At 40.3% G+C, this 16,754-nt stretch overlaps 1 protein-coding gene across 1 annotated transcript in view; it reads right to left on the minus strand.

The window, feature by feature from the left end:
• Positions 1–16,754, minus strand: part of GPSM2 (G protein signaling modulator 2) — a 35,603-nt gene that overhangs the window by 8,269 nt on the left and 10,580 nt on the right. The window contains exons 2-8 of the mRNA XM_027880434.1: positions 9,850–10,147; positions 3,901–4,122; positions 2,851–2,986; positions 2,240–2,382; positions 1,643–1,766; positions 1,266–1,381; positions 74–229 (exon numbers count right to left, since the gene is read on the minus strand). Of these exons, the coding sequence (XP_027736235.1) occupies positions 74–229; positions 1,266–1,381; positions 1,643–1,766; positions 2,240–2,382; positions 2,851–2,986; positions 3,901–4,122; positions 9,850–9,911 (959 nt within the window). The 5' untranslated portion in view covers positions 9,912–10,147. The remainder of the gene's footprint in view (positions 1–73; positions 230–1,265; positions 1,382–1,642; positions 1,767–2,239; positions 2,383–2,850; positions 2,987–3,900; positions 4,123–9,849; positions 10,148–16,754) is intronic.

The raw sequence follows: 16,754 nt of genomic DNA on the forward strand, positions 1-16,754 counted from the left end.
CGACAGCAGAGTTGGAGGTAACAGGATTTGCTGTCAGTGTCACACACACATTAAACAGTCTCTTAGGGCTTACTTATCGTTTAATTCCTGAGCAATGACGAGGTGTTTGAGATGATAATCGATGGCCTTCTCGTAGTCCTGGAGCAGGGTGTAGGTGTTCCCCAGGCTGTAGCAGGCCTGCGCTTCCACAGCTCTGTCCTTCAGCTGCCGAGCCAGCTGGAGTGTCCTCCTGGAAGGGAGGGTTAGTCACCTCAAAAATCACTGCAAGGAAAAGCTTTCAAAAGTATCCCTGCACAACTAAAAATCAGTTATACAACCTAAATTAGGAAACAGCTGGCAAATTATCAGCTAATAAATTACTTATTATCTTGTAAACTTGTACACTCTTAAGACTTGTAAAGTCTTCCATTGCCCTTCTCAAAGTATTTCCATCTACTCCATTCGAGAGCAGCCTGATCCCTCAAACAGCATCTTTTAATTTTAAATTATTGCTTCATTAATAATTTGTAGGAGTTTCCCTGACAGTATGCAATTTGACACAGTTTAGTACCAGTGTTACAATGACAACTTGCCCCTCAGCAGGAGCAGGGCAGGCCGATACTCACCAAGCCAGTCTGGCCCTGCTGGGCAAGAAGAATTTGAGTGCTAAGAGGAATCTGCTCAGTACTGAGGCTTTTTTCCCTTTCAAAAAGAACAGGTAAGCTCTGAGACCCAAGTAAGATGCTAATAACACATATACTGTGTCTTTGCCAGGCTTTTACTTTTCCAGGTAGAGCAGCAACTCTTTAGCGGTGCAGAGGTCAAGAAAAAAAGCCTGGATTGAAAGTACAGACTCGGGATGATGTGAATTTGTGTTGCCATGCACCACCTCTCTCAGCTACTGAGCACACCCAAGGCAGCCACCCAGCTCAGGGTAGGCTCAGATCCTTGCAGAACTTGCTAAGAGCCAAGACAGCAATGCCTGGTTCTGGAATAAGGGGAAATAAATGCCTAGGAACAGAAAGATGTCTGTCTACAGTGCTGAGAGCAATCAATTTAAAAGCAACAAAAGAGTTAAAAAAACAACAAAGAAAACCCCACTAATCCCTCCCTTAAAAGAATCAGAATAGTTATGCAGTTCGGAAAAAATATTTTCACCAAACACACACATTTTTTCCTAAGTATGTGTTCAAGAGATGGTTCTTCTACAGTGAGCTACAGTGCCAGGCACAACGGAAGTAAACTGTACAAGAGGTGTAAGCTGTATTTAGAAGAAGTCAACTAACTTGTAGTACTCTGAAGCGGTTTCAAATTCACCCAGGAAGATGTAGGCGTTTCCAAGGTTGCTGTACGCTCTTCTTTCCGCTGATCTATCACCAAATTCTTTTGCAATTAGGAGACGCTTAAAAATGTGAAATAATTGTGTTATTTACCCCATTTTATACTTTGTAACATACATTTGCATACAGAAATGCATGAAAAAAATGCATTCTTTAGGTCAACAATGCTTGATAAGATCAGCCAAACTTGAACTTCTGCCATTAAGATTCAAAACTTGCATTAAAAAGCTTGCAACAAGATCCAACACAACACGTGTACTAAACGTCAGGAGCAACCAGTGACATTTTGCTAGAACAGAAATCCTTATTAGCACAAGTTGTACCTGTTCATGGGCTAAAACTGCACTCCTGAAGTTGCCTAGAAGATAGTGTGTGTTTCCCAGATTTCCAAAGGCACGTCCTTGTGCTGCTCTGTCACCCAGCTCTGTTACTATTGTCAGGTTTTCCCTGTTTTGGGAAAAAGTGAGGATAAGAATAGTGACTTTTAAGAGGTTTTTTTGCCCTCACAGTCATTTAAGTAATAATTTAAAAAATCTTTATATAAAAGAAAAGGGAGAGATATTCTATTTTGGCCTATTTCAATGGCCTTTATGCAGCCATAGATCTGAATAGGAAACATTTCTTGTTAAGTACTGAACTCCACTGCATTCTTACTCAAACCAGTGCTCACTTCTATTTAAATATACAAGTATAACTGTCAACTCAGCCTGGTTTGGAGAGCACTACTGGTTTGTAACCTCAGGGAAGGACTTGTGAGGTGCACTAAAAATGAAGGCATAACAAAAACCACTGAAAAGAACAATTTCACAGGTGCCTCGGTTCTGCATAGAAGTTCCACAGTTTAGCTCATGACGCTGCAAATCTCCCATATTCTAATGAACTACATGATCATATCCTCCCAATCCCCAACATTTACTTACTCATAGTAATTTGCAGCTTTTTGCAAAGCATTTTTCACATCATCCGGAAGGTCCCCTGGATCGTGGGTCCCCGCACTAGCTACGTTTTTCCCCTTGGAGTGATACACATTTCCCAGATTATACAGTGCTCTTGCTTCTCCAACCTAAACAAAAAGTAAAATAAGGCATTAAAATTTCATGCTTCAAAGTCTTTTGTCACGACGACTATTTGTACAACCCACGGATAGGAAAAAAGTTTGTTAACTACTCATCAAGGCACACGCTGCCCACTCTGAACATGCTCTTACCATCCACCCAGTCACAGCCCTCAATCCAATTGTTTTGCATATACTTCCTTTTGAGGTGCAAGAGAGAATAATTCCTGAGGTCGTTCACCATTAGAAATCAAATTAAGAACAAACTCACCACAACACAGGATAATATTCAACCTGGATCTGTAGCTTTCCAGATGCAAGCAATTACATTACAACTAATAATTCTTACTGTCTAGAAGAAATAATTGAATATTCAGTATTTATTTCCCTCTGAGAGGTGGCACACTCCTTACCAGCACAACAGCATTCAGGAATATGTGTTAGCAGTTTAATTCCACATTCCCACACAATTCTTACCTTATCATTAAGTTCTCTGGAGATATCCAGATGTCTCTGACAGCAAACGATAGCTTCTTCAAAATTCCCAAGTACCTTTAAGGTGTTGCCCAGATTCCCACTAGCTTTAGCTTCTCCCAGCAGATCTCCAATTGTCCTAAAATTGCAGAAATGAAGTGCCCAGGAAATAGTGTACAATTTGAAACCAAGCAGATGATCAACTTATGGCAGACAATTACATGAATTTATGATCATCTGCTTAACATTTTTTTTACAAGTTCATGTCTTTTATGAAGAGAATAGAGAGAAAATTCCTAATGATGATGTTGAAAGACAGTCCCAGCATTAGAAACAGAGATTTAACTGTGCCTGCATTTTATTGACTGTCATAGTCTCCTGTCACTTCCAAGACACACCAGTCTCCTAGAAAGTCTGGAGACACCAGGACATTCCTAGATGCTAAATGAGACTCCAGCAAGAGACTGCCACTGAACCACTGACTTGTACCTGGGGGATAACACAGCAAAACAAATTCCCTCAAGGTCACAGCACTTGAGCAGGCTAAGGCAAGGGGAAGAACAGATTTATGCCTAAATTGAGGTGAAGTACATTAGATGCCTGTGTCTTTTGATGGATCTATACCAAATGAGTAAAACTCAGATGCATAAGTAGCACGTGAAATGCACAGGGGTTTAGATTTCACAGTATTACACTGTGAGTTTTACACAGATAAACATGTATGAGTTCTGTCCAGCAAACGAGAGTAGTTTAAAACATTCTGGAGAACCAGAAAGACTGAATTTTAGAAACAGGAAAGGCTAAAGAAAGGGTGGATTTAAAGAAGCCACTTAATTATCCACAACCCTGGTGAGGCCTCAGTCCTAGGATTATGGTGCTAGGCCAGGTTAGAGGCCAACCAAGTGACCTGCCAGACCCCCAGCCCTCTGCCATCACCACGTTCACTCATTAGCCAGTATTAATAGCTGGGTTTGGCAGGAGAAGGATCCGTCTGCTGCTCCTCTCTACGGGAATGGGATGACATGGAGAACGTGGCTAAAGACACAAGATTACCTTGCAAGAGTTAAATCATGGTGGTGGTATTCCAAGGCCTTTGCATATTCATGCAGGTAGAAATAGGCATTGCCCAGCTGGCTGTAAATAGCACTCAGGGTACGTAAATCTTCGGTCCCAACCTGGACAGCGGCTTCAAAAAAAGACACCCCAGCCCGGCAGTCTCCTGCTTTGCACAGGCGCTCCCCTTCCAGAGCCAGCTCCAGGCAGGAAGCCTCCATCCTGCACAGTGGAAGGAACAAGCAAACAGTCACTCCACTGCAGTACTTTGTCCATCACCTCAGTTCTGAAGAGGCTCTTTTACACCGAGGGCTTCTGTTTGTCTAGGAGGGGGAGTCAGCACCACGGTACAACCCCTGAGCTCTGCATTATAATGTTACAGAAACCTGGGCTGAAACGGGACTTGCAACTTCAGTGGTGATGAGCAAACTTAACATTACAACAAACAGCTTCAACTTGTTTTCTTTCCTTTTCAGTCTCAGGGAGGAAACCCAAACACTGCTTTGTCCACATATAGCACCAGTAGGATTGAAAAAATGCAGTTTTCCCCATCTAGAGAATTTCAGAAAAGTGACCTAGAAATCAAGCTGGTTTTGACAAATGCTGATTTTGACAAACATAAGCACTTTAATTTTTAGGTTGATACGATAGTTACCTGCAAAATGTTTTAAGGAAAAAGTTAAATTAGAATATTCTGTGTGTTAAAAACCATGACTAATTTTCCCCAAATTGTTTCCTATGTAATTCAATACTCCTTGGCACTTCATTTCTTATACTGGCACTGCTATGAAAAGTCTCAATGTAAGAAAAAATATCTAGATTCAATTAATGGCAAGATGTATGTCAATTCAAGTTACTTCACTGATACACCAATGATACCCCCACTCCATAACCCACGGGAATAGTGTTTATTATTATCAACAAATGTTTGTGTAATTACACAGGTACAAAACACTGCAGTCATGGATGAATTTGCAGGTTACATTTTGGACGATGAATGAAGAAGCTGATAGAGAACTACAGTGACAAAAAACATTCACGTGCACTTTTGCCACTGTGAATTCAAGTGTACAAATGCAACATGTCATAAGTGTTAACCGTTACATACAAACATGTCCTACTTTCCAGTTTTAGGATGCAAGGGAGGTAGGGGAGAGGAGAAGGAAGACGACAATTTCAGGTCTCAGTCCTGAAGCAAGATGGTTCTCTAGCTTTTGCAAGATAAGTGCATTTTAGGAAGCTTGCAAAAACATAATCATGCTATTTTTTAAAAGAATTTTTTCCAAAAGAAAAACTCAGTAAAGAGACATTCTGTAATTGTTTAAAAAGCACGTCCTAATACTGCCAAAAAGTGGACAATTAAATGCTGGCTTTTCCAACAGTTATTTTAATGGCAACACCAGACAACAGTTGCTTTGACAAGACATAGTGATGAAGTATTTAACATACCTGAAATATTTACATTTCTTTATTTCCCTAAACTGGAAGAAAATAGATCATACAGAATTCTTTTCAGATCTGAGCAAGAAGAATACACATTTGAAAAACCCAAAGACTTCCGAGAGAACCAGAATAATTCGGGTCATAAGTACAATAAGCTACCAACACACACAGCACCATACCTGCTGGCCTTCGACATTCCACAACTTAAGCACAAGGAGATGACAGACATAATGAGCTTTTGCAATGAAAAGCACCGTGTGCTCGGTGGTTGCTAAAAATGCCAACAGCAAAAGGTAACGCGGGCATGAAGTTCCTCCCAGGCCCAGCTTCTCAGGTTGGATATCCATAACACATGTAGTGTTTTAGGTCTGGAAACTCTTCTCAGAGAAGTTAAAGCATTCCTTCAACACACCACCTGGTTTTGACTACATTGTGCATGTGTTGAAGGTAAGACAGAAAAAGGCAGAAATGATTAAGTACAGTTAAGTACCAGGCAGGAATGATTACACCATCAGCAACTGAAGGTTTAGGACTTAAAACACTTCATTGGGTAATCTTAATCCTATCCACAGGTTCTCTCCGGGCACCTCATGTTAACTGACATGTCCAATTAGAGTGATGGCTAGAAAAGATGGTGCTTCTCAGTGCAAAGATTTAGACCATTGCACAGCCACACTCGTTCTTTAGATTCTTAGTTCTTTAGATTTTTAGCTTGAACGGCGAAAAAGGGCAGAACTTTCAACAAAATATGTGTGTGACATAATAGTCAAAATGCTACACTGGACCCCACTTCTGTAAGTGAATTTACTCCATTTAAAAAAAAAAAAAAAAGTCATGTTTTGACTTGCAACTGTGATGCACCAGCCACGTCCTCACTGGAGAAAAGGCAAAGTTAAAAAAGGTACAAAGCCAGCATCAGAGAGTGTTGTGCTCCAGGAACTCCCCTGACAGGCTGCATTCATCTCATTTCACACATCCCAAAGGCTCCCAGTGCCAAAGCAGCACTACCATTTTCTCAGGGAACTTGAAACATAATCGTTTGACTTTGCAACCCTAGACTCAGTATGGCTTGTGAAAATGAAAGGTCTGGGTCCTTTCATGCACAACACAAATAACTACGAAGCAAAAGGCTCTCACCCAGACTGATGAAAATCAGCTGTTATTACAGAGTGTTTCAATTCAACCTGAATTACAGGAAGTAAATGAAAATGGGAACTGGTAATTGAGTGAGTAAAAAAGGAACTCAAAATTTAACATTACTCTTGAGCCCAACTGTAGAAAGGTTGTGTTAAAAGGTTGCTAGAATCTGTACAGCAAATTAAACTTTAATTCCACTTGGATCCATTTTTACTGACCTACCATTTCAGTTGCCTGCACCCAATATTAATATTTTATTCATGTTATATAAGAGCTATGATATCAATTCAGTTATTTTAAAAGTTTGCTAGGCTTATCCATCACGTGCAAAACTGCATTCAGAAGGGGTTTGGTTTTGGTTTGGATTTTCTTTTATCTTCCCCTCCTCGACTTAAAGGACTTATGCAAATGAACACTTATTTTGTTTTGCTGGGGTTTTTTTAAGGTTTACGTAGGTGTTCTCCACCTGTCGCCACTAATGGTTAAACAGCATGTTGGCAGACCAGGCAGGGCTAGGCTATCAATATTTTAAGAAGTCATTAAATAGTTACAAGGAGAATATGACATTACTTTCTCTGGTCCCAGGGCTGGATTGAATTATTTACTCAACACCCAATGACCAAACAAAAGATACATTGAATCCCTGGAGAGGAGAAGAGAACAAGGCCCATTCATCTTGGTGCTTCTAATGAAATTCTGTTCCTGCTGAACAGGATAACCTTCTCCTAGATATTACTGTGGAACTGCTCACACAGGGCTTCATTTTATTATTCTGTTTATAGCTGCCTGGACCTGTTCTCTGAAAGGCTGGCATCTTCTCAATAATTTCTCATTTGTAAAACTACCTCATTCTTATCTGTCTCTTCTAAGCTTTTCCTCTTGCCTGGCTCCCTTTTTTTTCTTTTCTTTTTTTTTTCCCCCTTGTTCTTCTCTGACCTCCTTCATGTTCTCATTTAAACCTTTACACTTATAAAAATATAAACCCTAAACATACTGCCCCCCCCCAACCTCCCTGGTTTTTTCTCCCATTCTGGAGTCTCCCTCCCTTCAGCTGTTCCCATCTTCCAATAAAACCAGAAAACAGGTAAGAAGTAAGGCAAGAGAAGAAGGCACTAAGACTCATCGATTACTAAAATCTCACTGACCACTCTAAACAGCTTCACCCCCACTGCACACTGGGTTCCCTCAAACCACGCCTGGAGGCAAACAAAAAAAACAAACAAAACAACACACACACCAAGGAACACACACCTGGATTTTGGTTCTTTTGCTCCGAACAAGATAAAAGCAGTGACAAGTTTTTGGTCTGTAAATTAAGTAGGCCAAGACAAGAAAGTCCTACAAATATTCACACTATAGATCATTTCTTAGTCCCATTTAGTAGCATCAGCATTTTATTTTCAGTCACTAAACAACAAAAGAATAAAAACCAGCGTGCTTCTACCAACATAAGCATTTTTATAGCTGCTAAAGTGATACTGGTCAAGTACTGTGAGGAGAAAGAAACTGCTTGGACAGTGAGAAACAGACCCATAGTAAAGCCTTTCCTTAGGAGTGGCCCACCAGCTTCTTCTAAAATCAGTTCTAATGGATTGCCAAGAAGAATGAAAGAGCAGCCAGACCCAAATGAGCCTGGGACAATACCCGTAATTAAAAAATTTTTAAAACTGGTAACACCCCCCTTCCCTCTGTAATTTATGACCTACTATTTCCTGCATTAAATTTTAAACTACAACCTAATAAATATTTCCAAATAAAATTTTAATTTAAATATTAAGAAATTAAAAATTAATTATGATGATTGAATTAAATAATCATAAAGTTCCAGTTCACTATACTGAATTAATTTGCATTATTAACTTTTAGAACAGTTTAATATTTTTAAAATTTAAAAGTATTATGGCATGATGGTTTTTTTAATGTCAATCAGATTACAGTTCTTAGAGAAAGGCTTAATAAGGCCATTAATATTTCACTGTTAATATTTTTAATTGGTACCATTCAAGCCTGTACTGAAGTAAAGCAGTAACACATTTTGCCCTGAATGTGCTTGCCAATTTTTTCCAAGTTATTTTTGGCTTGTCAATTTAAACCAGACAATTTGCCACGATGCTTTTTTCATCCATTTACTTCTATAATAGTACCCTGAACAGCTCCTGCCTTTATTAAAAAGTGAGCAAAGATCTTCTGTGCTTATCTGTGGGGGACCAAGAGCATCAGCACCAGCGTGGGGGACACGTCAGAGGAAAGCTGGGAGGGAGGAACGTTACAGAAACACAGCACAGGAGAACCATCACACTCAAACACTTAGGGATTCCTGCTAAGCCACACTATAAATATTTTAGCAAAATAAAGAGAGCAGACAGTAAATTACAATTTATTTTTTCTCCTTACTGACAATGAAAAAACTCCTCCTGCTGACTGCACCGCTAACTAGAATACTTCTAAGAAATAGAAGACAATACCAATCTAACAGCAATGTAACTCTGTCAGAACATTTTCAGAATTAAATCTAAGCATGTGCTGTCCTACAAATACAGGTAGTGCCTTGTTGCTGTTAGCCAGCTACAAAAAGGACTCTAAAGCAAGAATGACCAGGCTGGGGGTTGAATCAAACATTTTATTTCTTTTAAAAACAACCATTCTGGTGTTCCAGTGTCCCTCCCTATTGAATGAGCTGCAAGATTTACCCTTCCAAACCCATGCACTACACAAAGCTTCTGTTGTTCAGGGTCATTGGAGCCACTCTGCAATGCCAACATGTTGCCCCACGTCTGTAAAGGGGATTCAGAAGAAAAATTATTAAAGCTCTCAGAAGGAAACTCACACTTCTCACAACCTTCTTCACTTGCAATAACAGTATTTTTGAGTCCAAGGTTTCAAAGCAGTTTCCATCTATCAATCAAATCTCTTCATTTTAAGCAAGGAAAACACCGCTCTGACAAGGTGACAGTGACACCTAAAAATGTCTAGGTGACAGTGCACCTACAAATTCATTGTTTAAAGAAGAAAGATGGGATAAGTACAGAGAATGCAGCAGACAAAACAATTCACATGGACAGTCCACAGCTAGAAGAAGAGGGAGCAGGTATTAGCCTGCAGGGATCATACTTCATACCATTCTACCCGAAATACAAAGAAATACAGACAATTATGTACTATTTGCTACCATGCACAGTTCCAATACTCTACAATCATGTAACTATATTATCTGCTACACAGTGAATGTCAATTTTCATTGCTCAAAAATCAAGAAAAGAAAAAAACAGTTTCAATAACTACGAGATATCAAACCATTTGTTGCAACTTGTTCAGTTTTGTACTATTAAGAGCACTTATTCATCCCCAGTAAAATCAGCCCAGCCTTACCTGTACCGTACGTGGAAGGAGCGATCCTCTCGCATGCTTATCCAAGCATTACTGTCCTCCATGGAGCTGCATTATCAGCAGGGAAAGTAATACCGTAGGGTAAGTGCTTCACTACATGGAATCGTTGTCAGAACACCATTCCAGTCAGTATATTAAGAAGCTGGAGTAAAGATATCCTAAGCTCCTGTAGGAAAACTCTTCCTTATTTCCAAGGTTAGGAGGTCACCATCAGACACATCTCACACCTTCAGAAATGTTCATGTTCTTTCATCTGTGGCCCTTTAGCTCCATTCAGTTTCTGCAAAGGGAACACAAGATGCTTGGCTTGAAGTCTCATAGTCAGTTAATAACTCATAACCATTTGCAGTTGATGTAAAAGCATCACACAGCTCCTACCAAGCAGGAAACGTCAATCAAGAACTGAAAGGCAGAGCCAAAGCCTTCTATGTACATATGGCAATTCCTGTAGGCAAGTGAGAAAGCAAAGGAGGTTTAACAAAAACCAATGCTCTTTCTTCTCTTGGAAACTTGGAATAATTTACCCTTGTTAGTATTCTTTGGCCTCATGAAGTTCCAAGCAAAAAAGCTTAAAGGATGGAAGTTACAGAATGAAAGGCATGGTATAGTATAGATCACAAACTGCTTTACACATAAACAGTGCTGCTGAAACCTGGATAATCAGCTGAAGGCCCTCTGCAGTGAGAACTAAGAGGCAGAATCCTATCTGGAGATCATCCATCCTGGAGACTGTCCCACTTGGAATACTATCAGCACAGCAGCCAGCAAAGGTTTAAGCTCTATTCCCTTTTCCACTCCCTGCTCCTCAAAGAAAAGTGGGGAGGAATGGGGGCTTGGGAGGTGAGGGGTGTTGTGTTTACACTGGCTTGTCATTCCAAAATGCATTGTGATATGAGCTCCAAACTCTGCTTCAAAGGGATTGCAGCAGCCAACACGTAAACATCAGACATGTTTAGGCTGGCTGGGAAAAGATTAACAGAAAAGAAACTCTGTATTTAAAAGTCTACCCACTTTTAAACATATTTTTAGTAGAGACAGTGACATATTTATTGCTCAGTACTAATATTACGTTCCTTTGCAGGTAAACATACAGTTGTGTAACTCACAAATGCATATTTTATCAGGAGACTGCAGAGGTGTCAAAAGACAAGAACAGAGCTCAGATTCAGAGCTGTCAACAGAAGAAAATGCAACCCTCTATATTTAATTGTCAATGTAGGCCATGCCTTTTCCTCTCATTAGTTTTATCAAGTACCAGCTTTACTTCCCATTCCCATCATGCTTCCTATCATACTCTACCTTCACAGCAGCCCTCAAACAGACTATCCACATTCTTCCAGTTAAACAACTATTTTGCCCTTCCACGCTCATCACTAGAATTATTTGGCATCAACAAGTGGGTGTGGGTGTATTTTTGCAATTATGAAGCGTGACACCTGCAGTTTACCATACCATTGCAGCCCACACACCGGGCACACCGTGTTACAGGTATTTGCTCTCCGGAAGTTTGTCCGGGCCTCGCATCAGACAACTCATACAGGCAGATGGCTGTGAGCCACCCGGTCTGCAGCAACCATCCATGAGCACTCCTGCTGCCAACTTTAATGAAAAAACCCAGAGTTACGCTTAAAAGTACATCAGAACACCTCTTTTTAAAATATTTATTTAAATATCAGTTATTTTTAGTGGTACATTCCACATCAGCTGTTTACAGCTTCACTGTATCTGAGCTACACTTCTGTCCTCCTACTTAACATCATCCTCTGACTGATGCCACCATCTCCCAGCAGTTGGAAGCACTGCTCCTGCTTTCTTGCCTCCTTACTGGCCATACAGCACATTCCAAGTCTTGGGAGGGTGATATGGACACACCCACATTGGCCAACACATCATCATCACATATCCAACAAAAATTACTGGGTCTGGTCTTCACAGCTCCCTTCTTCACCCCTAAGTCATTAGGATGTCAATGACTCCTCCAGCCAGGCAAATGTGTAATCACTAAGCAAAGTCAAAGCATATTAATTAGTGTTGAATTCAAAATTCAGGGGGTGGAAGTCAAACACTTCCACAGATGGCACCTCTCAGGTGTAAACTGGCCTTGGGAGGATTGTGCTACAGCAAACTAAGCCTTGCTCTTTCAGCTGATGCATCGTAACTACTGAGAGAGAGTATCTGAGCAACCAGCCTGGCCTGAGCTGGTGATCAACACGGGATTGACTCAGGGGGCACAGGACTTCAGCAGAAAAGCCAAGTGAACTAACAGGCATCAGGAGGAGGTCTATGCTGTCAGCATAACTAGAAGTGAAACAGGTTTTCTCCTAACCTTGCATTTGTAATTAAAATTTCACGTAGATTGGAAAAAAATCACTTCAGAAGAAGTTACAGAAGAAACCAAGACACCTCCATCTTCAAATCTGATCAGTACATTTCAAGTTCTTGACAGCAATAAAACATTAGTTGCAATTTCTTTCCCAAAAGCCTGTCTGCAGGCTAACAGTCCTAGTTACTGCAACTTCCAGACAAGCATTTCATGTTTTAAAGCATTTCCCATTTCAGCAACAATTTTTTACATACTATGAATTTTATCACTATGGCACACAACCCCTTTAATCAGTTTGCAGTTCTTGGTTACACTGAAGGTCTGAGACAGATCCCTTCATTTTAACTTCTGGCAGAAAACTGTTTTTCTGCACAGGTGCGACTTCATCAGCAAGCAACAGAAAGCCAATTCTGCTAATTATTAGCAGTCTACAGAACCAGGAATCACAATACAGTGGGAGAGGAAGATGATTTTTACCTCCTGCATCGCCTTGAAATGGTGCATTTCTGCACCTTCATTTGCTCCTTCCCTCAACCCTTTCTTTTGGAGTTTGTCAGATGGTTAAAAGCACTGCTGTGCTTATCCACAGTCACGTGGCTGGCAGGCTGACAGATCTGACTGGTCACTTGGGGGCTAAACAGTTCCGTTCTTCCCGCCTTTCCCAAAAGGAGACGATCAAGTCATGCCTTCTCTACCCATCTGCTACTTCTCACAAAGCTACGGGAAAGGAGCATCAGCCAAGTGAAGTCATCACTGATTGAGAGAATCAAAAGCTACAAGAGGAAAGTACAGGCAGAGGCAGATCAATTGCACAAATTGTATGTCCTTAGAAAAACTAGCAACAGAGATTTGTTGTTCCGCGATTAAGGCGAATTTCCCAAGGGTGAACTAAGTCTGAGTTTCCTTTTGGGAAGATGCTATAGCATGTGCGAGGGAAGGGAAAAAGGAGGAAAAGAAGCTTGAACTGGATTATCTAAAAACAAAACAGAGCTTTGCATATCCCGTGGAGGAAGACACAGACCACACAACAACAAAAAAACTCAACAGTTCCATTACTGAAATAGAGATTAGCTTGTCTCCAGACCTTCAAAATATGAAAGAGCATAGAACAAAGAAGACTCAGAAACAGATCGTTCTCTATTTTAGTCTTCAATGCTGTTTAAGGATATTTTTAAAATTTACCTGAATAAATAAGTCTAAAATAAGCCACCCAAAAAAAACCTTTAAAATTCCATATCAAGTTTAATGTTGTATTTACATAGCAAAGAGCATCATCATTAGCAATTCTGCACTAAGACATATTCCCCTGTGAATGAACTTTAAAGTAAATGTTTGCCATCTTGGGGAAAAGAAGTATTTTTGCCAAACCTTGAGCGCAGTACAAGTGATTAGTCATGAGAGTGGACCATGCAGACACAAGAGACACTGTACCAAGACCAGTGTGATTATTCTTGGAAGCTTAATTTTAAACTCCTCTCTGCACCACTTTTGACAGCTGTTCAACAGCTGACAGCACATAGAAAACACCTTCACTGATGAGGTGAATTTGAGGTTTTATTCAGGGTCATGATGACGTCGAGCAATACCTGCTCTGAAACACTGCCTTTGTCTCCCTGTGGATTTATATGCGGAGTAGAAAACCCCAGAATAAACCATGGAGCTTCTGTTCAAGGACTAGTTTAGCAGCACACAAGTCCCTTTCCAGCACACAATCCAAGTGTGGCTCCCATCACACGTTAATGGGTTGCATCTGAAGGACAGAACAGGAAAGCTGAGGTTCATAAACAACTCTCTCAGCTGCTCCTCCCAGGTGAGTCTGATAAAGCACATGCTGCAGAGCCTGTATCTCTACGGAGCATGGGAAAGACCCAGCCTAAACATCCTATGCTATCAGGCTCATCAGACAAGCTGCAAATAAATTAATACCACTATCTAATGTTCTTGGTTCAGATGCTTCCTCCTCCACCCCAACTACATTACTATGTTGACTTACAAACATGGGCCCACGTGAATCTAAGGCAGGTTGCTGAATATTGCACAGTCCTGAAATGGCTGGAAGGGACGGGTATTGTACTGGTGTGGCCCACAGGTGACAATCCTTGAGATGATTAAATAAAAAACCAAACCAAACCACAACAACAACAATAGGCAGGGAGCATTTCTGAGATGAATTTCGCTCACAATGAAGTGATGCTCTCACCATGTCCACTGCTGGAAATGAAAGCATGGGTTTGAATTCAACACTAGAGGAACAGAGCCCCAGAGCAAAGTCAAACATCTCTTACCTAACTGCTAATATGGTCCTGCATTATAACAGACACGGTTATTAGCAGAGGTATTTAATTCATCACCCTATTTCTAGAAAGGTTTTTTGGTTGTGGTTTCCTTTCCTTTGGTTACCTAACCCAGATAGCCCCTGCTCCTGGTAAGTTCTAACTCCAGGTAAGAGTAGGTTCATTTCCCCTGTGCCCTTTCACAGAGGTTAATTCCTCTTAGTTCCCCCTCCACTCACGTATCTGGCATAGCTGATGAGATGCCCTGGCTCTTACGTCACTCAGTCAGTCACACAAGTCCAGAAGCGTTTCTACGTGCCCTCTGGCATTGCCTGCATACACTTTCCACTTATTCTGTAGATTAGGAGGAGGTTTTGTCCTAGTCGTGGAGTAACCAGTTGATTAGAGCATTTGGGGCTTTAAGTAATGCTGAAGGTCTGCAACATGCCAAGCCCTTTAAACTCCTGTTCATCTTTCCCTTCTGTTGTTAAAGGGTTGTACAAACACCTCCTTTAACAAGTACACATTGCCTTGCATTATTTTCAGTATTATCCACAATTACCAGCACTGAAACACAAGCAATTCTAATGACACAAATTATTTCTGCCAGATCATAAGTAAACTCTTCCAACCATCCATGACAACGGCCCCAGAAGCAGGATCCTTCTCTGAGTCAGAAGGAGCTCACCGGCATTTTTATAGGTTAGTTTCTTTTCCTTTACACCAAACACCCAAGCAGTAGATAAAAACTGCATATACACTATGCAACAAGATGAAACATCTACCATTCCAAAAACTAAAGAAAAATTTAAAACCTTAATTCAAGGAATATTCAAGTTTCTGGCCGGAATCCGGTATCTCCACGCACATTGAACATCGTATTTTCACCCAGCAAACAGACTGAAATGTAAATTCATTCCTTAAAATGGAATTACTGAGAGCAGAAAGAGATACCAGGAACTTAGGAGAGCGATGGACACGAGTGACAGAAAATACAAAGCCTTGTTGCAAGTATATTGAGAATACTGTCATAGTTCCAGACCAACTCTATTAACCTCAGTAAATACAGAGGTGCCTTATTAGGCACAGTAAAGGTATAGTACAGGTTTGTAAACAGATATTTAAGGCATCTGGCAATGATGCAGGACATTTAGTGACTTACAGCCTCAGAATGTACTGCAGACAGAAGCAAACAAACAGCTAACGCACATAATTCCACTAAAAGGAACAAAACAAAGAGGCAACAAATGCACATATGAGACTGGTTTCGGTGCTCAGTGATGCAGAGATGGCCCCCTCAGTGCCACCGTCACAGAGTATCTTTCCAGAATAGAACATCCTTTTTCTAAGAGAATCTGTAATTAGCTGGAAAATAGCTTGCTACTTAATGTACATAATTACTGTCCAGTGTGCAGGTTAAAGCACCTGGAGCAGCTCACACAAGTAACCACTAGCATTTTTATTATACAGATATTCCTGCAGATAGATAAAGTCATCTATTTAAATCCTGAACTAAGGCAATCCCACACTATGATAAAATAAGAAAGGAAGAGAACATGAAGTGCCAGCAAAATATAACTAATATCCCCATCATAAAACTAATCAGGCAACTGAACTCATTCTAATATGCAGCAAGATTAAGATTTAAGATACAAGAAGACAGCAGAATAATATCTTCTCCTTACTTTAAAAAAAGGAGCAAAGTCAGAATAGCTCATAATTTTTCACATATTTGATACATCAAGGTAATAGGATTTCTTTTTTTTTTTTTTAATCAGAACAAGTTCCAAGTTTTTTTACAAATTGTCATTCATAGACTGAAACCAAATGTGCTGTCTTCTTTCCAAGCATCCCACAACTGGAGATGAGATTTGCATTTAAGCACTTCATAAAATAATGTTTAAATGCCACAGTTTGCAACAAAATATTAACTTCTGATTCTTTTATTTGTAACAGAAGTTGAAATCATATTCCCACAGAATCAGTAAGAGTTTTGTTACCAAGTTCTGAAGGTAAATTTGAACGTTGCTCCTTCGGGAATATCTCACTGTGCAAATTATCATATATGAGGCCTCTCCCAGGCAATGAGACACTCGACTACCTTCAGTTTGGGAAATGGAGCATGTTACACGATGTGAAAGAACACCACATGGGAAGAGTTCAGCACAAAGGGTTGGCTCTTTGCACTTAAACCGACTGAGCAAGTTGATCACAGGTCTCTCCAATAGAACGACCCATGTAGCTCAGCTCCTTCTTGGCCTATAACATCTCTTAAAAAGAGATCCTGGTAA

The sequence above is a fragment of the Empidonax traillii genome, unplaced genomic scaffold (assembly GCF_003031625.1).
Source record: "Empidonax traillii isolate 1590-97213 ecotype Southwest subspecies unplaced genomic scaffold, ASM303162v1 scaffold69:size3087049, whole genome shotgun sequence".
Classification (NCBI taxonomy): Eukaryota; Metazoa; Chordata; class Aves; order Passeriformes; family Tyrannidae; genus Empidonax; species Empidonax traillii.